Source organism: Schistocerca cancellata, chromosome 12 (genome assembly GCF_023864275.1).
Source record: "Schistocerca cancellata isolate TAMUIC-IGC-003103 chromosome 12, iqSchCanc2.1, whole genome shotgun sequence".
In the NCBI taxonomy this organism is placed as follows: Eukaryota; Metazoa; Arthropoda; class Insecta; order Orthoptera; family Acrididae; genus Schistocerca; species Schistocerca cancellata.
In genome coordinates, this window is record NC_064637.1 from 165,506,398 (window position 1) to 165,531,616 (window position 25,219).

General features: G+C 46.0%; 1 protein-coding gene across 1 annotated transcript in view; it reads left to right on the plus strand.

Moving 5' to 3' along the window:
- Positions 1-25,219, plus strand: part of LOC126109555 (centaurin-gamma-1A) — a 333,594-nt gene that overhangs the window by 96,056 nt on the left and 212,319 nt on the right. Inside the window, exon 2 of the mRNA XM_049914570.1 lies at positions 18,557-18,789. Within this exon, the coding sequence (XP_049770527.1) occupies positions 18,682-18,789 (108 nt within the window). The 5' untranslated portion in view covers positions 18,557-18,681. The remainder of the gene's footprint in view (positions 1-18,556; positions 18,790-25,219) is intronic.

Below are 25,219 nucleotides of genomic sequence, written 5' to 3' on the forward strand. Positions count from 1 at the left end.
TTTCTTAAAATAATATTCAAAACGATATTTCTTAAAATAATATAATCCGCGGGTACAGAGCTCAACAACCAAAAAAGTGATAAGTGAGGGGGTAGAGGACATCAATTCTAAAAAGACTATGCGACCATTGTGCTGCCACCGTTGTATACGTGGCGTAGGCGTCACGAGAAGAAGAAGATGCGAGAGAGGTGAGACCAGGCAGTGGCTGGCTGCGTGTTCTCAGGAGTAACAGCGCGCCGCCACCAGGTAGTCGAGGAGCAGAGAGATCCGAAAAAAAGTGGGCCATTCGTCTAGGACTTGTTCTTTACAGTCAGCTACAGAATATATACCTGCTAGCAGACTTAAACCCAGGGAAATAGCTTGTATACGACGTGTGCCAAAAATGGGAAGCGGTTTGGCAGAAGTTTCCTCCGGCAAATTCTCGTCTTATTACCGACGCTACTAAACGAGTGACTGGGTTTGGCCCTCCCAGGAAGTTATGGACAACTCTGATTCAAGTCCTGTGAGGGGTGGCAGAACAGGTTACATGCGCTTCTTCCACTTCTCCGCCTACCTTTGACGAATGTGCTGGAACGCGCTAGACGGCAATGGTGTAACGAACGACGTCACTGGGGGCAGGAATGGTATAAGTGTTTTCTGACGAATCCAGGTCTTGTTTGTTTGAAAATGATGGCCGGATTTTGGTTCGCCGCATCACAGTGAATGCATTCGTACAAGACTTCCAGCGCCAACCCGACGCCTTGTGGTACGGGGTGCTCTTGGGTACAACCACACTCGGAGCGTGTCCAGTGCGCTGTGACCAGTGTGACATACACGAATGACATTCTGCGACCCCGAGCCGTACCCTTTCTGCACGAGTCCGGAGACACCATTTTTCAGCAAGACAATGCACGACGACACGGTGTCACAGGACGTCGGCCTTTTGCCCTGGTCCTCCACATCACCAGACTTGTCGCCAATCGAAAATGTGTGGGATATGGTGCAGGGCTGTGACCCAATCCCAACCAAGGTGAATGCGGCATGGATGGCTATACCGTAGCACGCCATTCGCGCCTTATACGCGTCGATACGATCTGCGCGTGGAACGAGTTGCCGGAGGTGGACGCTGTGCCTACCAGGCAACAGGACACATGCTGGACCGAGGTGGCTGAAATGCTGGTCATTTCTGCAGAACATACTAATGCACAAATCCTGTAAATTTCAACGTCCTACCTCTAGTGTTCTGTTTTTTTTCTGAACGTGAGTCTATATTTCCATGCATATGTAACCATTATTACGTGAAGTTCTCAAATAAGAATGTAAAATGACCATGTAAGCCATGCGAATAATAATAATGGTGATGATGATGATGATGATGATGGTGAATGATTTGAAAAAATCTGCCAACCAGTTACAGATAAATGAGCAATTGTGAAACTTTCTTCTTCACAAGTACATGGATCTGATTTACGATTTTGACATGTATTTCGACGCAGCCCTAGCTATCTCGACAGGCAAGAAAACAGGTCCATGTGCTTCTGAAGAAGAGATTTTTACAACTAGCGGAACTATGGTCAGTGGTTCTTAATGAACCTTTATACTTGCAACTAGTTGACTGATTTTCTGAAATTATTCATTTACATTTACCGTTGGAAGTTCCTCGCAGATAAAACTGTGGATGCCGGACCGACACTCGAACGCGGCACATTTGGCTTTGAAGGTTTGGTAGCTAGGAGACGAGGTACTGGTAGAATTCAAGCTGCGTGGACGTGTCGTGAGTCGTGTTTGGGTATCTCAGCGGCAGAGCACTTGCCCGCGAAAAGCAAAGGTCCAGAGTTGCAGTCTCGGTCCAGCACACAATTTTAATCTGACACAGTTTAATCAGCGCACACTCCGCTGCACAGTGAAAATTTCATTCTAGATTCACCGTTGCTGAAAAGAAGCTATGTTTAAAATCTGAATAATAATAACAATAACAATAATAAGGGCACACATACAGAGGCGCGCAGACAGTAATTTTTACCCCGATAAATGGGCGGGTTGAGTAGGACAGGCAGTCGGCGGTACTGGAGCGAAGTGCCCTCCTCCACGCACCGTGCAGTGCGCTGCGGACTATTTATTTACGTAGATGTGCCGCGGCGCTGTTGTTGTGACGCGACGTGATTCACGGTTTGTTTTGGAGACGGCCTGCTGGTGTGACCGCGGCGCCCGCAGCTTGTAAAGAGCCAGCCGGCACACGCGACCGCCTCCCGGACCACGGCGTGAGGCCCGCCAGCGGCTCCGCTGCCGCCCAGCGTCGCCAGCAGCGCCTGGAACTGCGTCGACCGTTCGACACTGTCGCGACGGAGGTGCCGGAACCAGAAGTATCGTAACGCAGTCAGTGCTCGGGAGTTTTTAATTTTACTCTCGAATACGAAGCGACTTACTTGGAACACCAGAAGAAATATGGCTGTTACGCAAAGTTTCTTGTAACCAACTTACGTGAAACATCAAATATGAACGTAAGGATCGAAGGACAAATATTCCAACAAAAAAAAGGGGGGGGGGGCTCGATATAAAATTTATGTCATTTACAATAAACGCAATTTTCAATACAAGTAAATAATAGAAATGTCATACGTGCATGATAGAACTCGAGTATAAAATCATTAGCCGAACAACTTTTCCTCAGTATGTAGTACTTATATCACAGCCGGTCGGAGTGGCCGAGCGGTTCTAGGCGCTACAGTCTGGAACCGCGCGACCGCTACGGTCGCAGGTTCGAATCCTGCCTCGGGCATGGATGTGTGTGATGTCCTTAGGTTAGTTAGGTTTAAGTAGTTCTAAGTTCTAGGGGACTGATGACCTCAGATGTTAAGTCCCATACGTGGTCGTGCGGTAGCTTTCTCGCTTCCCACGCCCGGGTTCCCGGGTTCGATTCCCGGCGGGGTCAGGGATTTTCTCTGCCTCGTGATGGCTGGGTGTTGTGTGCTGTCCTTGGGTTAGTTAGGTTTAAGTAGTTCTACGTTCTAGGGGATTTATGACCACAGCAGTTGAGTCCCATAGTGCTCAGAGCCATTTGTTAAGTCCCATAGTGCTCAGAGCGATTTGAACCAACTTATATCACACAAGGGGCGAGCAAAAAGATATCTGCGTTTGAGGGCACTGCGGCAGCGTTAAGTGCTAACGACGTGTTGGCCAGGGACTAGCGTGGCATTCGTGGCTCTGCGACTTGCGCGAACTTCGGCGGCGTTGTTACCAAATGCGGCCAAACGGGAACGGCGTGCTGTTATTCGTTACCTGGCTGCCGAGGGATAAACTTCGACAGACACTCACTGGTGAATGAGGACTGTGTACGGGGGCAGCGTGTCCGTCGACAAGAACCGCTGTGGAACGGTGCGATGGGCCGCCGCCGCGTGTTGACGCACCCCCCCCCCCCCCTACAGCGCAACTGTCGTAACGCACAAGTTGCGCCAATTCATATGGCAGGCACTCTGGACCCGTCCTGTAGTCCTCGCCTCTCCCCGCGCGCCCATCACGCCGTCGGTCCCTTAAAAACGGCCTCGAAGGCTCGGCGATTCCTTTCGGACGGGGGCGTGCAGCGGGCACCTGCGGACTTCCCCAAACTGCAGGACGCGGTGTTTTATCAAACGGGTATCTTCAACGTGGTGCGTCGGTACGACGCCTGCCTCAGTGCTCGAGACGATTTTGCCTGACCGGTACACAGTTTCTGGACTATTTGGCCTTCGTACGGAAATTTTTTGATTGCGTCTTAGGTTACTAGTGTATCTTTCTGAAATCCGAAATTTTTCTGTTTTACTGAGTCTCGTCATATCTGCTTTTTGTGTATGAAAACGTGAAGCTCTTGATGCAGGTCCATTTCCGGTCTTTCTGTAATTTACGGAGTATTTTCGAGTTATTGCTTATGTTTTCAAATAATTGAGGTGTGTTTTTGATGAGAGTCGCTATTGCTGATGTGTCAGGCGTACTTTATAAGAATGCGTCGATGTGTTCTGTAAGCTGTACGTTGGAGCTCCGTCCAGTTTCGGTCTGTATGCTAAGCGTGACATTCAGTACACACAGTTTTACAGACTGCAGGGTCTGAGTGGGTGTCACGGTTGCCCTGAATCCTGTGGCGTAACCTCTAGCGTAACTTGTTATGTTACTGGAGTAAGCTTTTCTAACAATGCAGGATTTAAAGGTATCGTTATGAGCATCTCATCTAGTTCGTTATTATTATTTCCATTTACACTTACTTTCTTTCTCTTTGCCATTCTATTTCATATGTGATGTACGAAATTATACAGGTGCTTAAACTTCTATTTTCAGATCTGCAGATCATCGACTCAGGCGGTAGAACTGTATTATCTAACAACATAAATGTGGACATGTCTTAAAATAAAAATTGTATTAAAAAATTTGGCAAATTTGGTGGTGCCCATACGATAGGAATGAAGATAAAACCTCGAAAACGATTGTCCCCAAGTGTTCCTTTTGCGCACTCGCACGTCCACACACACACACACACACACACACACACACACACACACACACACACATATATATATACATATATATACATACATATATATATATATATATATATATATATATAAAAATAAAAGACGGGAATAACAATGGCATTGTCAGCGCCCGCCTGCACTGGTCGCCTACAGGAGCGGACATCCCGTTCTCCAGCCTCTCTCCCTGGAAGGCAAGTGCCCGCGCTCGGGGGGCCTCCACGCTCCAGTTAGCGGCCATTGTCGCCGTGCGCCTCCGACGGCGGCTGATCGGCCCCTGGAGTCCAGCGCCCTCTGGATCGCGGCACTAACGAGCCGCTTGTTCCAGCAGTGGCAGTGGTCTCCGGTAGCGCACCCGCCCTGTGACCTCGCCCTGGAGGAGCCCCTCACTCCAGGCGGCGACCGACCCGCAGCCCCGCCGTCAGAGCGCGAGGTGCTTCCTGGGTCACGTGGCAGGTCCCGGACAACCAGCGTTCGCCCGAGGATCGCCACTCGGCGCCCACTCTTCTGCTGCTCATCAGCTTCAGCTCGACGCCAAAACCGCTACTATGTTAAAAATTAGTCTCCTTTCAAAAGGCTAAGACAGGAATACACAAACAGTAGGCACTTAGAAATAAAATCAACAGGAACTCCAGGGAAGCTAAGGAGAAATGGCTACTTGAAAAATGTCAAGAAATGGAAAAGGAAATGATTATCGGAAGGACTGACTCATCATATAGATAAGTCAAAACAGTCTTCGCTGACATTAAAAGCGAGGGCGTGACATTAAAAATGCAACGGCAATTCCAGTGTACGTTGAAGGCCTCTGTGAGGAGTTGGACTTGCCCGATTACCTGACAAGAAAACAAGCAGGAGTCGATATAGAAGAAGCGGGGGATGCAGTATTGTAAAAGAGCTTTGAAAGACTTAGAATAGAATAAGGCAGAAAATACAGATAACATTGCATGAGAATTTGTAAAATCATTGGCGGAAGTGCCAACAAAACGACTGTTCACGTTGGTGTGTAGAATGTATGTGTCTGACGATAAACCGACTAACAGAGAAATCCCATTGACTCAGTTCCGAAGATAACAAGAGCCGATCGAGTCCCAGAATTATCGTACAATCAGCTTCGCAGCTCGTGCATCGAAGTTGGTGACAAAAATTAAATACAGAGGCACGGCAAAGAAAATTGAGGATGTGTTAGATGACGATCAGTTTGGCTTTAGGTACCAGAGAGGCAATTCTGACATTGCAGTTGACAGTGGAAGCAAGACTGAAGAAGAATCGAGACACCGTCATAGCAACTGTCGACGTGGAAAAAGCGTTCAACAATGTAAAATGGTGCGAGATGTTCGAAACTCTGTGAAAAATAGATATAAGCTGCACGGAAAGACAGGAACCAAGAGGGAACAATAAGGACGAAAGACCAAGAACGAGGTGCTCCAATTAAAAGTGGTGTAAGATAGGGATGTAGTCTTTTGTCCCTATTGTTAAGTGTATACATCGAAGAACTAACGACGGAAAAAAAGGTGAAAGGATATCAACGTGAAGATTCGCAGATGACATCGCTATCCTCAGTGAAAGTAAAGAATTACAGGATGTGTTGAATGGAACAAACCGTGTGCTGACTGTAGATTGAAACTAAATCAGAGAAAGACGAAAGTAATGAGAAATAGTAGAAATGAGGAAAGAGAGAAGCTTAAATTCGTAATTGATGGTCACAAAGTAGACGAAGTTAAGGAATTCTGGTGCCTAGGCAGCAAAATAACGCATGACGGACGGAGCAAGGACATCAAAAGCAGACTAGCATGGGCAAGAAGGGATTCCTGGCCGAGAGAAGTCTGGTGGTATCAAACTCAGGCCTTTATTTGATCAATGATAAGTTACAGCCGCCACGTCAGAGAGCGACGTGACTTGGGAGTCACGCGGCACAGTCCAAGACAACCAGCGAGTGCTGCAGTTCGCGTGAGGTCCCGCGCGCCACCCAGCCAGACCGCCAGCCACAAGCTCCTGCTACACGCCGAAACCAGTGTTCTGTTAAAATTCGTCTTCTTTCCAAAGGCTAAGCTTCTTCCCCGGAGCCACAGCTTCCGCGTCATATCCACGTATGATGAACATCTCACCCCACTGATTTTATATATATATATATATATATATATATATATATATATATATATAGGCTATTCTCGGTCGCCCCCTCAGTTTCTTCCCGACGATCTTCCTTTCGAAAATCGTTTGTGGAAAAGCATCGTGTCTGATGAACCATTTCATCGCTTTGGACGTGTATTCGCGTCCTGCTGTGCCGTTTGCCACGTGCACACGTGCGCCGATGCTTCTCTAGCCACCGATCCCCCACTGCTCTGTGCGCGAGTTAGTTCCACACCTCACTGCATTGTGTTTCGAGCTTCAGTGATACAGCGTATCTCCCTCATCCCGTGCTACCATTGGCAAGAAAACGTCGGTTCGATGTCTTGAGAATCGTTTATGACATAGACTATGGTTGTGACCGCATGATTCGCAATGATCGGGCACTTGGATGGGCGCGTTGCTCGTGACCGTCTGTCTCGCATAAGACACCAGAACGAAATGAAATATCTTTGTGCTCTCAGTTTTAAATTAAATTTCGATATCTTACCTATATTTGGTTCGCTGCAATCTATGAGCTAAAATCAGTCATACACACAGCTTACGCAATGTGTTTTTACCTCTGCAAAATGTTTAAAATTTCGTGCAGTGCTCTACGTAATTTGATGCAGCGTAGTATATATGGCGGATAACGAAAAGAAATTCAATCCTTTATTGAACGAAGATAAAAGACAGTAAGATGGGCAAAAGTCAAATGTTTTTGACTAATAGTCTTGGAAAAATCGTACGATAACAGTGTCGTATCGGGCGGAACGCATCGAGTCAGTACAGCCACCGGCATTTCGTGAGCAGCACCGTACAGCCGCAACAAAAGCCGCCCTCGGCACGCAGTGCAGAGGGCACGCGTGTGGCAGCGAAATGGTTTCTGTACGGTGAGTTTCGCTGTCCATTCACCGACAACTTTCAGTAGTTCTTTCTTCTGTCCTATTCCTTTTTTTCTGTCAGTCCAGCTGGGTTCTTGTAATTAGCCTCCAGAACCCCATCTCCGCAGCTTCGACGTGAGATTTCTCCCGCTTTGCTAAAGTCGAGGTTTCACCTCAAGGAAAACTCTACTCAAGAGTAAATATTTCCTTGGCATCGAACGTGATGTTATTGTCGAATAGAAGATTCTTCTTATTTTGAAAGACACTGTTCGCCAGTGCTATTCTTCTCTCAATTTCCGTGAGACACGTATCACTTTCCTCCAAAAAGCTACCGAGACAGTCAAATTCGCTTCCTTCCTCGATCAGCTCGCTCTCTGTTCTTACGTCAATTTTACCTCCACTTCTAAGTGTAAATATCCGTCTTGTAGGTATTTATTTTCGGCTTTAATTTTGTTGTCTCTCGATTTAAGAAGTCGAGCTTTTTATTTATCTGAGCCTGGCACTGTTCTCATCTACAAATCTGATGCACTGAATGTGAGTACTGTTACTTTTGATTCCAGTCGCCTTTCCGTTTCAGGGCGTTCCTGCAATGTAGCGCGGGAGTATGTAACCAACGACACGTAGGCAACGCATTTGTGCGGCATTCGCGTCTTTCTACATCTACATCCATACTCCGCAAGCCACCTGACGGTGTGTGGCGGAGGGTACCTTGAGTACCTCTATCGGTTCTCCCTTCTATTCATGTCTCGTATTGTTCGTGGAAAGAAGGATTGTCGGTTTGCCTCTGTGTGGGCTCTAATCTCTCTGATTTTATCCTCACGGTCTCTTCGCGAGATATACGTAGGAGGGAGCAATATACTGCTTGACTCCTCGGTGAAGGTATGTTCTCGAAACTTCAATAAAAGCCCGTACGGAGCTACTGAGCGTCTCTCCTGCAGAGTCTTCCACTGGAGTTTATCTATCATCTCCGTAACGCTTTCGCGATTACTAAATGATCCCGTAACGAAGCGCGCTGCTCTCCGTTGGATCTTCTCTCTCTCTTCTATCAACCCTATCTGGTACGGATCCCACACTGCTGAGCAGTATTCAAGCAGTGGGCGAACAAGTGTACTGTAACCTACTTCCTTTGTTTTCGGATTGCGTTTCCTTAGGATTCTTCCAATGAATCTCAGTCTGGCATCTGCTTTACCGACGATAAATTTTATATGATCATTCCATTTTAAATCACACCTAATGCCTATTCCCAGGTCATTTATGGAATTAACTGCTTCCAGTTGCTGACGTGCTATACTGTAGCTAAATGATAAGGGATCTATCTTTCTATGTATTCGCAGCACATTACACTTGTCTACATTGAGATTCAAATGCCATTCCCTGCACCATGCGTCAATTCGCTGCAGATCCTCCTGCATTTCAGTACAATTTTCCATTGTTACAACCTCTCGGTATACCACAGCATCATCCGCAAAAAGCCTCAGTGGACTTCCGATGTCATCCACAAGGTCATTTATGTATATTGTGAATAGCAACGGTCCTATGACACTCCCCTGCGGCACACCTGAAATCACTCTTACTTCGGAAGACTTCTCTCCATCGAGAATGACATGCTGCGTTCTGTTATCTAGGAATTCTTGAATCCAATCACACAATTGGTCTGATAGTCCATATGCTGTTACTTTGTTCATTAAACGACTGTGGGGAACTATATCGAACGCCTTGCGGAAGTCGAGAAACACGGTATCTACCTGGGAACCCGTGTCTATGGCCCTCCGAGTCTCGTGGACGAATAGCGCGAGCTGGGTTTCACACGATCGTCTTTTTCGAAACTCGTGCTGATTCCTGACTCGCGTGCGGTGAGTGCGGAAGCGTGAGGCACGGAGACGCTATTACCAAATGCGTCCGAAATGGACCAACGTGCTGCTATTCTTTTCCTGGTTGCCGACGGATGAACACCGACACACCCTCGCTGGTGTGTGGGGCGGCATGTCTGTCGATTGGTGCGCCACTGGGTGGCCGTGCTTCACGGTAACGCAGGTACCCATGTCGAAATGTCGTAACGCACACTTTAGTCTTGATGTCTCTTCGTGCGATTATTACACCTTAGATCTATTGAAAAAGCCTTCGACGATTCTTGTCGGACGAAAACGTGCAGCGGGCAGTTACGAACTAGCTCACGCAGCAGCACGCTGCGTTTCACCAGTTAGGCGTCTGCAAGCTGGTGCATCACAGAGGTGATTGCCTCAATGCTCACGGAGATTTTGCTTATTTGGCATACGGACTGTACTTCGAACTAAAACTTTATAATGGTCCCGTTCTAAAATGTAATACTGGACCCAATACGGAACCTCGAGGAACGCGCGCGCATTGATAAAAATGTGTTTTGAGTACTTCAGTTGTGTCGTTACGTCGATATAGTGCTGGGTGAGGCGAGCCCGCGACCAGTGCTGTGGGTACGCCGCCCCGCGGCAGCTAGAGAGGCGGCGGTGCAGGGCTTACCCGTTAGGTCGGCCGCCCGGCCGCCATATGCGTGGAGCAGCCGAGGCTCGGCTTCCGCCACGTGAGCGACTGCGACTGTGCCTGCCCGTCCCCTGACAATGGGCCGGAAGCAGCAGGGCGTGAGCTGCAGCGCCGATCACCTCGCGCGCGCACACACACAGTCTGCTCTGTACTCTACTGTAGCAGGCGGTAGCCAACTCCCCTGTGCTCAGCTCGTAGTCTCTGCAGCTCTGTCGCACACGAGAGCTGTCCGGAAAGTTAGGAACGATCGGTCCCGAAATTGAAACCACAGTGAGAATCAAAACTGTCTTATTTGGCACAGTTAGCTACACTTTCCAGCCACTTCTCTACGTAGTCGCCGCCCCGATTTAGGTATTTGCCGTAGTAACCTTCCAGTGCCCTGGTCATAGAAGGCAGCCTCCCGTGCTTTCGCGACAGTTTTCTGCACTGCACTGCAGCTCGCTGTATGTACCAAAATGTGACCAGAGACGAACATCAGAGGGAGCCAAGTCCCGGCTGTATGGTATGTGATCAAACACTTCCCCTCGAAAACGCTGCGGTAGCGTCCTCGTTGCCCCTGCAGTGCGCGGCCGAGAATTATGGTGGAGAAGGAAATACGTGACAGCTGTGTTAGGCGGGCCGCGTGACGTCAGGCGAAATCCCTCACAGGCACTCGCAATTGGCGGGAGAAACTGCTTTCTGTCGGGACCTTTACTACGCGCTCACTGTCTGCTCAGACGGAGAAGAGCGACGTGACGCTGTCTGCCGGCATATTAGAGTCACTCTCTGACAACCTTCATCGCATTTTCTCTGTGGTTTCGCGCAAGGTCGTTCCTTATTTTCCAAGTAGCCCTTGTGCCTCTACACCTACATTGATTACTCTGCAATACACGATCAACTGTCCAGCACAGGGGTCATCGCACGACATTTAAGCTACTTCTCTACCATTCCCATCTCCAAGAGCGCGCGGGAAAAGCGAACACTTAAATCTTTCCGTGCGAGCAGTGCTTTCTCGTATTTTATTATGATAATCGTTTCTCCATATGTAGATGGGCGCCAAAAAATATTTTCATACTCTGAGGAGGAAGCTAGCGGTCAAATTTTCACGAGGGGGTTCCTGCCGCAGCGAAAAACGACTTTGTTTTAATGACTGCCACCCCAATTCGTGTATCCTATGTGTGACACGCTCTCCCCTACTTCTCTAAAAGACGAAATGAGCTGACCTTCTGTGAACTTTTTCGATTTTCTCTGTCACTTGTACGCGGTGCAGATTCCACGTCGCTCAACAGTATTCTAGTAGAGGACGCACAGCCGTGCTGTTGGCAGTCTCGTGTCGCACCTTCTAAGTGTCCTGCCAGTAAATCGCAGTCTTTTATTTACTTACCCCACAACATTTTCTAAGTGCTCGTTCCAATTTCAATTTATACGTAATTGTAATCCCTAATTAATTAGTTGAATTTACAGCCTTCAAACTTGAGTCATTTATCGTGTAACCGAAATTTAGCGCTTTCCTTTTACTGCTCATGTCGATGACTTCAAACTTTTCATTACTTAGAGTCAATTGCGACTTCCCGCGCCATACAGATATCGCGTCTAAAGCATTTTGCGATTGGTTTTGATCGTGATGATTTTACGTGACGGTAAATGACAGCATCATTCCGAAAATAGTGTAAGAGATATGCTCAGATTCTATCCTATGTTTTTTATGTAGATTAGGAGCAGCAGACAGATTGTAACACTTCCTTGGGGAACACCAGAAATCACTTCTGTTTTAGTCTATGACTTTAAGTGAGTTACTACTGTCTGTCAGCTTTCTGACTAGAACTCACGAATTCAGTCACACAACTGAGACGATACTCGATAGGCACGCAATTTAATTGGAAGTAGTTTGTGATGAACGGTGTCAAAAGCCTTCTGGAAATCCAAAAACATGGAATCAATTTGATATTCCCTGTCGGTAGCACTCATTACTTCCTGGGAATAAACAGCTAGTTGTGTTTGACAAAACGGATATTTCCTGAATCTTTGTTGGCTATTTGTAAACTAATCGTTTTCATCGAGGTGATTAATAACGTTGGAGCACAGCGTTTGTTCCGAAATCCTACTGCAAATCGACTTTAGTGATATGGGTCGATTACTCCTGTTTTCTTTCTTGGCTACTGCTGTGACCTGTGCAACTTTCCAGTCTTCGGGTACGGATCTATCTACGAGCGAGCGGTTGTATATGAGTGTCAAGCATAGACCTGTTGTATTAGCATACTCTGAAAGGAATCTGATTGGTGTACGATCTGGACTTGGAAGACTTACCTTTCTTAAATATTTTAAGCTGCTTCGCTTCACTGAGTATCATGTTGGCAGTTTTTCTTGATTCGAATTCTGTAATATTTTCTTCGTCTCCTTTTGCGAGGATGTGGATGCAGGACTGCGGCTGATGCGGACAACTCGTAGAGCGAGGATACCAGCGGCTGCAGTTCTTCCTAAAAATGTCATCGTTTAAGGAACCAGTTTCGACGCTTCGTTAGCGTACACTTGAGATCTCTGTACATCAGAAACCAACAAATGTAGAACATAGTGCAAGCCCGATGTACAACTGTCGACGATATTGTAACGACAGAGTAAAGTCAGATCAAAGTTATTAAAAAAATGTTCAGCACATTCATGTGTAGATATAAAGTTAAATACGCAAATGACGTGTAATAATATAGACTTACAATCAGATATGCTTGGTATTAATAAAACAGTAGAAGAGAATCATAATAAAAGTGAATGAGGTAATATACAAAATCAGATGTTTGAAATGATAACAAGTAATTAATTCGTTTTAGTGCAGAGGTAAACATACTGAGATAGCGATATACACATCCACAGATGGCGGCAGTATCGTGTACACGAGGGATAAGAGGGTAATTACATTGGTGGAGCTGTCATTAGTACTGAGGCGCTTCATGTGAAAAGATTCCCCAGGTGATTACGGCCGCACGACGGCAGTTAACTGGACGCGGAATAGTAGTTGGAGCTAGATGCATGGTACACCCAAGAGTGAGCTGAGAATTCCTTATTTCGGTCATTACCTCTCACCCCTAGCAACACAGTGGCCGACAACCGTCACTTAACGACCGAGAGCAGCGGCGTTTGCAAAGAGTTGTCACTGCTAACAGACAGGCAACTCTGGGTGAAATAACCGCAGAAATCAACGTGGGACGTATGTCGAACGTATCCGTTACGATAGTGCGGCGAAGTGTGGCGTTGACGGGCTGTGGCAGAAGACGACCGACCAACAGCGCCATGTCGCCTGTAGTGCCTCACGTGGGATCGTGACCATATCTGCTGGACTCCAGACGACTGGAAAAACGTGGCCCTGTCAGATGAGTCTTCAACGCGAGAGCTGCACTGCCCTGGAAAACAGGAGATTCGATACGACACTGGGTGGTGTCCCGTGACTTTTGTCACCTGAGCGTGTAATAGTACACATTCTCTCAACGATTTATCACGAAGTGAGACGTGGAAAGTATAAAAAAAAAGTCGCAGCAAAAGACTGATTTTCGCGATTCCCGGTTTTCGTCAGAGAGGCCGTCTGCCATGTTGTTCTTCGTCTGACCACACTGTGAGCGTCCACTATACGTTGTATGGCGGTGCATTGTTGCCTCACTGTTCCAGCAACTCACCACCCTTTCTTGTACTGTTTTCTGTCATTACAATAATTTAGCTTCATCTCCTCTGCATTTACTCATATTGATGCACATTTAAAGTACGCTGGAAACATAAAATCTTGTCCAAGTCGGAATCTCCTTAGAGTAGAGTTCCGTTATACAACACTACGGTTCCGTAATTTTGATAGCGTACTTAAATGACGTAGTGAATGGCGGAACTACCGGTAGTATTGGTAGGGAAAGAAACTTGAATGAATGTGTAAGAGAAAAACTGGGAGGCGACGAATTCTCATAGTTTTTTTGTGTTCTTCGTAATTAGAACCGCATATCGTTGAGTGTTAGTCCACTGAGGAGTTTCCATCGTTAAAAATACAAATTTCATTTTATAAGTGGACAAGAAGAGAATAGAAGCCTTCGAAATGTGGTGCTACAGAAGAATGCTGAAGATTAGATGGGTAGATCACATAACTAATGAGGAGGTATTGAATAGCATTGGGGAGAAGAGGAGTTTGTGGCACAACTTGACTAGAAGAAGGGATGCGTTCGCGGGACATGTTCTGAGCCATCAAGGGATCACAAATTTAGCATTGGAGGGCAGCGTGGAGGGTAAAAATCGTAGAGGGAGACCAACAGATGAATACACTAAGCAGATGCAGAAGGATGTAGGTTGCGGTAGGTACTGGGAGATGAAGCAGCTTGCACAGGATAGAGTAGCATTGAGAGCTGCCTCAAACCAGTCCCATTGACGGTATTTTGAACAGTGGACGTTACATTTCAAATGTGTTACGACCCGTGGCTCTACCCTTCATTCGATCCCTGCGAAACCCTACATTTCAGGAGGATAATGCACTACCACATGTTGCAGGTCCTGTACGGGCCTTTCTGGATACAGAAAATGTTCGAGTGCTGCCCTGGTCAGCACATTCTCCAGATCTCTCACCAATTGAAAACGTGTGGTCAATGGTGGCCGAGCAACTGGCTCGTCACAATACGCCAGTCACTACTCGTGATGAACTGTGTTATCGTGTTGAAGCTGCATGGGTAGCTGTACCTGTACATGCCATCCAAGCTCTGTTTGACTCAATGCCCAGGCGTATCAAGGCCGTTATTACGGCCAGAGGTGGTTGTTCTGGGTACCGATTTCTCAGGATCTATGCGCCCAAATTGCTTGAAAATGTAATCACATGTCAGTTCTAGTATAATATATTTGTCCAATGAATACCCGTTCATCATCTGCGTTTCTTCTTGGTATAGCAATTTTAATGGCCAGTAGTGTAGTAAGACACCGGTCACATATCTAAAGGAAGCGATCGTGATGAGCGCCTGATAGGGATGCAACACACTTAACGTACAGGTAGCGTTGGTACGCCATTAACTGACCAAAGGTACTAGGTTAACCACCGTACTCTTATGGTAGTCTACGATAGCGTCTGAAAATTTTACAGCTCTACCGTACAGTCAAACACATTCCCATACACAGTAGTTATAACAGCAAATAGTCTCAGATTGTGGACATACAGGGAGAACTGGACCAGACATACAACACTCGCGGCTTCATCTCTGACCAGCCCTCGCCGTCCAGGACAACGTATTGGGCTCTCTGACTCGAAAAGACTTCGAGACAGCCACATATCTGAGAAGGTATTTGTATGCCCGGATGTCTGTTTCCTGTATTTAGCATGGCACAGGAGGAAACGTCTTCAAGTAATCTAGGAATAGATGTGAGCGGTATTGTGTAATGCATTAGACGAGTGGTGGTGTGACTAACTAAAGTCGCCATTGTGAGTGAGGAAACATTGCTGATGGGGCTGCTTGCAGCTGTGAGACACACACACACGGGACAACAAAGAGCGGAATATTCCGGCGGGGCCAAGTATAGCCGGCGTGTGCGTGTCGATGCCAAGTGCGCGCATTGCTCTGTCGCTGCCTGCGTAACGCACGCGCTGCCGCCAAAGCGCCAGGCACGCCGCAACACGCACACACCCATCTCCTGACATCACCTCATCGTGTCCTATTACAAGTCTTCATTATTTTGCCAGCCGCTGCTGTCGAGCGGTTCTAGGAGCTTCAGTCCGGAACCGCGCTGCTGCTACGGTCGCAGGTTTGAATTCTGCCTGGGGCATGGATGTGTGTGACGTCCTTAGGTTAGTTAGGCTGAAGTAGTTCTAAGTTCTAGGGGACTGATGACCTCAGATGTTAAGTCCCACAGTGCTTAGAACCATTTGAAACATTTTTCTTCCTTATTTTCCGTACCTGCCTCATTTCTGCCCTTCTCGTTTTTCCTCGCCTCGTCTTTCTCACCGTTTCGCTGTTCATCTTTCGTTTCTTTCTCCACCCCTTTTTCTCCCCTTTTTTCTCTGCCACGTGATCCCCCATGTGGCAAAAACATCCTCCGACGATGTAGTCAGCTCGAAACGACCGGATTTGTTCGTAAAGTGGAAAGCGCCGGACGACAAAAAGTGTCTGAAGAACATGTTGACCGTTTCGTAGTCCTAAGAAGTGTGTTCGGAAACCAATTCTTGAGCTTCAGTTGCGAAAGACGACAGTGTGGAAAGTTTTAAGAGATCGTTTACACGTTCATCCATACCGGTATAAAACCGGATCACTGTGGTGTACGTTATTAACTTTTGCAAGTGAGATGTTGCAGCTGTAGGACGACTTTCTTGACCGTGTGCTGTTCAGTGATGAGGCAACTTTTCATCTCAGTGGGAATGTACATATCCATAATGTTCGAGTTTTCATCTGAGTTGAAATGTACATATCCATAATGTTCGTGTATGGAGGGTAAGGGCATCATGAACTTGTACAACATGTGAGAGGTCCCCCAAAATTAAGCGTTTACCACACTGTGCCCCAACTTCAACTGTACGGACCATTTTTGCTGAAGCTACCGTAACAGGGGTGGCTTTCCTCGATATGCTGTCAGAGTTGCTCGTTCTCCAAGTGGAAGGTCAACCCGAAAACTTTATTTAGGAACAAGATGGAGGTCCACCCCGTTGGCATCTCTCTGTGCGAGACTGGTTCAACGTCCAGGTCCCTGACCGTTGGGGTTGGTCGTGATGATCAGTACTTCAGAGTTCTTTTCAGCCAGCCTCCACGTTCACGTGACCTCACACCATAAGATTTCTTTCTTTGGGGCTTCATGAAAGATCGTGTCCACGTTCCGCCACTTCATAATGATTCACCAGAGTTGAGACACAGAACTGAAGAGGCTAGGCTATTACATGCTTTACTCTGGACTAGTTAACCAAAACGTGGGAAGAATTGGATTTTAGGTTGAATATGCACCGTATAACTAAAGGTGCACATTTGGAACACTTTTAAGTAAATATGCATCAGTTTATCTTCAGTTTCATGTATTATATCATTACCGCCTGTAATTACGTGAAATTGACTTTATACTCTCTACTTAATAATCAACAGCATTAAATGTTTCGTGAAATTATTTATTATAACTCTGTCTTTGGCGGTAACGTTGTAAGAAAAGTGGGTCGTATTTTTTTTTTTTTTGTCTTAGGTATAATGTACTTTTTTTCGTATAAATCAAGAATGATATCAATACTGTTAATTTTCATTTACTTTAAAACTGTAAAATAGCTTCGTCCCACAGTTAGCTTGGAAACAATTCGTTTGGTATTTTATAGACCGTCAAAAGAAATGAGGTTTACTTTTGTAACAATTGCACTAAGAAAAATTGTTGTAGTTCGAGCAAAATAAATGATTGCTGGTTCTAATAAATGTAGTTTGTAAAAAGTAATTGCACACAAAATGGCTTTTGAAATATTCGCGGGCCAAACGAGAAGCTTCCGCATTTAATTTCCTCATGTGCTGTAAATTAAATTTCTTTTTTTATGTTTATCCAAAATGAAACAGGATCTTCAAATGGCGTAACCGTAATACGCAGTTTATTTTTTATATTTTAATGAAGAGTACGTGTTCACATTTAGTGAAACAGCTGAGCGACAGTGATAAAGAAAGCCCTAATTCCCGACAAGATCCAATTGTAAGAGAATAAGAGCGCAAGCGAGAGCTAAAGAACAAGAGAGATTTTAACACTCCTACATGTTCTTTTATAATATTCTAACAGAGTTGTCTTTGCGTAATTTTATCTGGGTACTAGTTAATAGATTCATGAATCGCTGCATTACATAGATGTTTTAATTAGTAAAATTAAAGATTGTTTCACTTAAGTGCACTAGACGCTGCCATTTAGTAATTATTTCTCTCGATACGGGGCACTGTATGATTTGTTGAAAATAACCTAATTTAAACTGTTATAGTACACCAATGAAACGGAGACATTCTTTTATGGACAGTCTGTACTTTTTCTCCCCCTTTCCCGTCGCTACAGTATCTTCTCACTTTCTCTTTCCTCTTCCTGATTTCTCTTACCTCTTCCTACTTTCTCTTCTTTCTTCCTGACTTCTCATCTTACTTCCAATTGTCTCGTTTCCCTTCCTGCTTTCTCTATCTGTTCCTTTCTGAACTCCTTTCCCAATTTCTGTTTCTTCTTTCTCGTTCGTCTTCTTAGTTGTACTTCAGCTTTCCTGCTCTCTCCTTCTTATTACTAATTTCTCTTTCTCCTTACTGCTTGTCCATCGCCATAGTATTTTGTCTTCCCGCTAACTACTTGGTCTTACCTCTTCCTACTTTCCGTTACCCCATCTTACTTTCTCGTCTTTCTGCGTACTTTTCTAACTTATCGTCTTTCATCCCGCGCTCGCGTTTCTCTTCCTGCTTTCTCTTCCATTTCCGATCTAATTTTTTTCTCCTGCTACTCTCTCTTCTCTCTTTTTAATTTTACTTCACCTTCCTACTCTCTCATTTTACTTTCTCTTCCTCCCTACTACTTCTCGTACTACCTTCCCTCCGCCCTCCGTGCCTACTTTCAAGTGACTTCTGGGCCCTCTGTGACGCGGCACCCGCCCCTCTCGTGTTGCAGACTCGTTCGTGAACAGCCAGGAGTGGACGCTGAGCCGCGCTGTGCCCGACCTGCGGCTGGGCATCGTGGGCAGCCTGGCGTCGGGCAAGTCGGCGCTGGTGCACCGCTACCTGACCGGCTCCTACATGCAGGAGGAGTCGCCCGAGGGCGGCCGCTTCAAGAAGGAGGTGCTCTGCGACGGCGGCTCCTACCTGCTGCTCATCCGCGACGAGGGCGGGCCGCCAGAGATGCAGGTAGGCAGCGTTTCCTCAAATCTTACACGCGGATCGAACGTATTCCATCATCCGGAATATTATCAACTCTTGTACCGATATTTCTCTCTGACAACCTTTCAGCCATTCTCAAGATGAGTCGCTTGCAAGATTTTTAAAGGACTTTACTCTATGGAGTGAACACACATGCCTCAAAGATACTTTTGGTAACGATAACATCACTGTGTAGGAGGTAATAATATCCTGGATCCACTCCCGAAAAATCACGGAATAAATACCGGTGTACAGGCGCGGCATCTCCAACTTCGGTCTCCGAAACAGATGTTCTGGCACTTCTGCTAAGTCCTCTCTCAGGAGTTGCATCTTCGAGTTGCTTAACAGTGTCGAAAACTATTATCGCCTTCACTTATCGAAGGTTATTTTTCCGCGCTTTTCAGAAGAAGAGATTCCTGTGACTCTCGTTTCATGGCCATCGTCATTGGCATGATACGTTCTCTTTTTGTTTTCTTTAATTCCTTTGTCTTTATTGATATCGACCATCCAGCTAATAAATAGATACTTTTTGCATTTTTATAGCAAGTTGTACATAAACAGATAATGTACGAGTATATATGCAGGCTGAATCGAGGAATGAAAATTTGTACAAAGACCGGCTATCGAACATGGGCCTGCTTGCTAACCAGAGAGACGCGCTAACCGGTACACCGCCCGGGCACAGTGGATTTGCGAGAACCATCGCGGCACGCCGTCCCCCTCAGTCCGAATTCCCGTTCGCGCCTCAGCCCTCTCGGTGTTCCCCCTAAACTCGAACAGCCGTGCTGGGCGGCACAGTGGTTAGCGCATCTGCCTAGGTAGCAGGAGACCGAGGTTCGAATCCTGGCGTCGGTACAAATTTTCAGTCTGCGTATTACATCATAGAATGTTTGAGACCTGGAACCATGTAGTTTCATTTGATAAAAACAGATAATTTTTTCATTGTTACTTCCTGGTACATGCATGCGAGCTGATTCCATGTTAGTAGATTACCGTTCCCTGCCAGGGTAGATGGAAAACAGCTTTAAAAACCACGTACACGCTGGCCGGCGCACCGGACCTCGACACGGACGCAGCGTGTCAGACCGCGCGGCTCTCCGGGTGGGCAAGAAGTGCCTGCTGGAGTGTAAATGCAGATGCTAGCCAAGCATGCGTACTGTGCTGTTGTATTTGACCAAGAGTGGCACCTCTGCAATGTCGTCAATACGGTGCAAGTACCAGAGGTGCAACTGAGCCGATTCAGATAGAGAGCTTTGCACAGGATAGAGTGTTCGGAATAAACGCTGCAACACCACCTCCACCACCAACAACAACGTGTTGCATATTTTTTTAAGGCGTCTTGTTCCATTAAAATTTTTCTGTTCCTTGTACCACTTTATTCACAGAGACCGACGTGAAAATGATCACAAATCGTCGTACTGAGTCATCAACAAGAAATGCTAGTGATCTAAGATCAATAAGATTTCTACATCCAAAAGGGTCTTTTATACTTAAGTCGTAAAACTATGCAATTTATTTTTGATGTGCGTACCGTACGTATCGACTGCCGTTTTACATCCACTGCTCGATAGAATCTTCCTCTACACTTTCCAAAGATTTAGAGACGTGAGCCCTATGCATCTGTCTGTCTTCTCCATGTCTTCTGATGTCGTCTGCTCATCCCTCATCGTGTGTAAAAGTGCCAGAAGGAAGCGTGTTGGTCCATCTGCCATCCACTGGATTGCATACGGGTACGTACCGTGTCCATTTTGTTCTCATTGCCGTCTGCTGCGTGATCCATTTGTTTGCCTTACTGCAGTTCCCAAATTGTATCCACACGTTGCCAGTTGAGCAACCCTCACTTTCTGATTGCTCATCGCATTTCAAGTCTCCAGCAACTGAAACGTTTTGACAGGCACTGTCTGAGAGTATAGGGAAATTCTCGTGAGCTTAGCTGACAAAGCTCGGCGGTAATTGGACGATCTTTACTCGAAACGCTGTTGAGGGAGTTTAGAGAAGCAGCATTCGCGACGGGCTGCAGAGCTATGCTACTTTCTCCAACGTTCACCTCGCGGTACGGCTCTAGGGACATAATACGGAAGCTCAGGGCAGGTACGATTGCACAGAGGCAATCGGTTTTCCCTTGCTCCGTCTGCGGGTGAAACAGCAAAGAGACTGTCGGACAGTTTAACTTATTTGTTTTGAAAACCTCTCACTACGAATTTTACCGCTGCGAGCTCGTTTGTGCTGAGACTGCACACCGTGTGATGCTCGCAGATGGAGTTCAACCGATGGGAAAACTTAGCAGTGTTCTGCAACTTGCACTCGCCTGCCGTCCCCACTCCGTCGTCCCCGTGCGTTGACAGGTGAGCCGTCGGTTCTGGATAGAGTTCGGCCGAGTTTCAGAGTAAGGCAAACTATTAAGTGACATAGTCGATAGCAGTTAGTGCATTCACGACATGAAGAACTACTTTCACAAAAATCGTCTGCTAGCAACGATCAGCGATATATAATCAACACGCAAGATGTCCATCCCTTTAGCTGAGTTTCCAGCGCGTCTGACATGCAGCGGGCCCAAGTTCGATTCCTGGCCGAGTCGGAGATTTTCTTCGCTCAGGGCCGAGATGTTTTGTTATCCTCCTCATCATTTCATCATCATCGACGTGCATGTCGCCCGATTTGGGCGGGGACTCCCGGCCACGGATGCCATACCATCATTTCATTTCATTCCAACACGCCAGGTAACCCACGTGTGTTACAAGAACACCTTTCATGCACAGTGAGCACTAAATTACTCTCCTAACAACTGATCTGCATTGCCCGCTGACTCGAGCCGATACGCAGTCACGCAGCGGCCAGGAAGCTTCCTGTCGTGGCTGGCTTGAAAATCCGAATGAGTGCAGTTGAACACTGGTAGAAACGTGGAAACATTCAGTGGTCTGCCTGGCAGCGTATTCGAATGTCTAATACTTGTGACTGACCACACACAGTCATATAAATCAGATATAGGCGCTAGTGTCGTAACTCCATGTTATACACTGCCCAGCCACATTAACGTAACCACGTATCAATAGCCTGCATAACCACCTTTTGCAGCGGAGACGGCTGCGAGGCATGCAGGAAGACAGACAATGGTGCCGTGGCGAGGTGCGCTAGGTTTCTCTGCTGAAAGTCCAAGCCAAGAACACCTTGATCGTAGTGGTCCCACAGATCCTCGACTGGGTTTTAATCCGGAGAGTATGGTGGTCAGGGGGGTAAGGCAGACTCACCCTGGTGCTCTTCGAACCACACACGCACACTGCAAGCTGTGTGACACGTTGCGTTGTCCTGCTGGTAAATGCCATTGTGCCGAGGGAAAACAAACTGCATGTAGGGGTGGACATAGTCCCTAACGAAGATGCACATTTGTGTTGATACATCGTGCCTTCCAGATTCACGAGATCACCCAGGAAATGCCACGAAGACATTCCCCACACCATAACGCTCCCTCCTCCGTCTCGAACATTTTGGTTTCGGACGCTTCACGTTATATGCTCCTACGACGACGTGGCTCACCTGAAAAGGCCACCCTCCGCGACTCGATGGGCATTGGTTGCAGTTTTGGCTTGCAAATTCCGGCCTTCATCGCCAGTCAGCAAGGGTGTATGAACCAAGTGCCTGCATCAGAGACCATACACAGCAACTGTTGGTAGCCACTTTTTCGTAAGCGCTGTCACTTACTGAGCGGCTGCAGGTGTGTTTGCGCGCGCGCTTAACCGCAGCCGTCTTTCGCCGCCATCACTTATGGCCGTTGCTGCAGCACACTCGGGCCGGCGCCGGTTTTGGACAGCACCATTTAGCCGTGCGCGGTGTACTTCAACTGTGGCGGTTCGTTTCGGAGATGCTTCCACCCTGAGCTCGTAAGCCAGTGACCACGCCCTTTCAGATGTCAGAGAAATCGCTCCATTTCCACAAGACGACAACGACTGCACTGTCTTTCGCCCCCCCCCCCCCCTCCCATTAATGTGACTGGATCATGGTATAGACACACAAAGTGCCTTTTACTACTACAATAATTGTAATTAGACCACTTTACACATTAAAAGAAACTATTGCTTTTTTGATGTATTTCAATTTGCATCCACAGTTGTCACCATTCCTATTACTAATCCGTATTATTATTATAAATGCGAAAGTAACTTTGCCTGTTACGTTTTCACGACTAAACCACTGAACCCATTTCGATGAAATTTGGTATGCAGTTTATCTGAACCCTGAGTAAAAACATATGCTACTTTAGAAACTGAAAATAACAAATAAGAAAAAAATTGCTCCTAAGAGGGTGAAGTGGGCAATGAAACACCCGTTATCACACCAGTGAATGTAAACAATGTTAAAAAATTATTCAGTTTGTTGCATAATGTAGAGGTTGTATAAAACTTGTAGCTACTTCACGCTGGTCACCACGCCCCCCAGCACACCGCTGCACGTGCTCCCGTGTTGTGCGTTGTGGTAGTTGGAGAGGGGGCAGACACGTGACTGGGCAGCTGACGCACAGTAGCTTGCATGCTCAGCATCACTCATCGTAACAAAACTAACGATAATTGGCGCGACTCTGGGGAACAGCTGAAACATAAATAAGTGCGTAAAATCAGGGTCGGTATGTGTAGTGTTAAACTTAGAAGGCGACCCCCCTCCCCTCTCTCTCCACAACTATCCACTTTCTCCATAGAGTATCTGAAGGAAGCTGTCCAGACATGAATTTTCGAATGCTGTACAATAGACTTTAAAATAAAGAAATAATCTCTAAGGAATTGCAACTGAAGATTTCTGAGCATTGTTATGTATGCAACAGTTAATTCGTTTTAACAGAGCCGCTGGTATCTGAATGCGTAGGATATAAGTCTTGTAATCACGGAGTTACTGGTTCGATTCTGGCAAATGGATTCCTTTTTTTTTATTTCAGTTTTATGTTTACTATCAAATGAAAATAGTAATTGATAAACACTGAATCACAGTTTTTAACGAAAATAACTTCTTTTTTATTTTAAACTACCGATCACAAAAAATGTACTTTTTTTACTTTATTTAAATTAAAATTTGATGCAAAAATACAAACATCAAACAGAAAATTAAAAAAATTCTCTTGTTGGTGACTTAACGGTGGTTTTTATCCCTACTGCCGAGCTAGGATCATGTTACAACTTCACTTTCTTTTCTTTCTTTGTTATTCAGCACTATTATTCATATACTTTCTTTAACAAAAAGTTATCTCACATATCTGTATCATATTTAAATTTGATTTCCAATTAAAAATAATAAGTTATTCGTATTAAAAGAGATCAGTGATTATTCATTAATATTTCTGTTTAGTAATAAACGTAGAATTAAAATAAGAATAAAAAGGTTGCTAACAGCGAGAACCGAACCAGTGACTTCACGGTTACAAGACTGACGCGCTATGCCTTAAGTCATGCTTAAGCTCTTTTAAAATACTGGACATGCTGTGTATTTAACACAGTTAGTAGATCTTCAAATATTCAAAGACGATTTCCTCAAATATTTATTTTCTAATGTTTTGAGAATGTGCTAACTGCTCTAGGTAATTATTGTTTGGGCACTGACGTTCAAATGCTGTATGATAGAAATGTAACGGGGTAGAGCAGTCCGTGAGCTCTGCTATTTATCCCAAAATGTACGGAGACGGTTGCCCTCCAGGTTTGGTGTTGACGAGATATCCTTTGTGTTATACTCACTGCTTGGGTATTCGTACTGTTATGGTAGCTGCAGCAGACGGTAGTGTTGGTGTGTTTAGAAAGAAGACCCCACCGCGGGCCGCTCGCTCGCACCTGCGTTGGGATCGATGCCAAAGAGCGGGCCGGGCCGCGCCTCCAGTACACGCTACCCGCACAACCGCCTCGTCGAATGGTTTGCATAGCCACGCCTCGTTAGGCGCTACCTGCTTTGCTGGTCCGGTGCTGCTTCCCCAACCTCATAGTAATCAACCGTTGCAGAAGAGCTAAATTTAAATTTTCTGATGGGTAAAACAAGAAAAGCGGCCGACTATACTTCATCCAATCAGCAAAGTACACTGTTCTTAAAGAACCGCTACTTTGCATTATTATCGTGACTGCCATTAACGAGTTCGTATCACTATTGGAGAAACGTGTCCTCTAGGCTTTCCGAACCAGAAGTATACAATTTTTTCCAAATGAACAAAGTACAGCAGCTGTTGAACAATTAACATGTTATTGATTACGACCGGTTTTGGGATAGTAGAACTGCATCTTCTGGCATACAATAAAGCGTTGACAAATTGAGGTTGTCTTTTACCCTTTATTATCTATGGAACGAAAGACCCGTGTCCCACTTTATAAAATAAGGAACATAAAAAAGCGACAGCAACCACCGCGTTTTCTCGTCTAGCGGCACTAGCAGGGGAATGGTTAATTGTTCAACT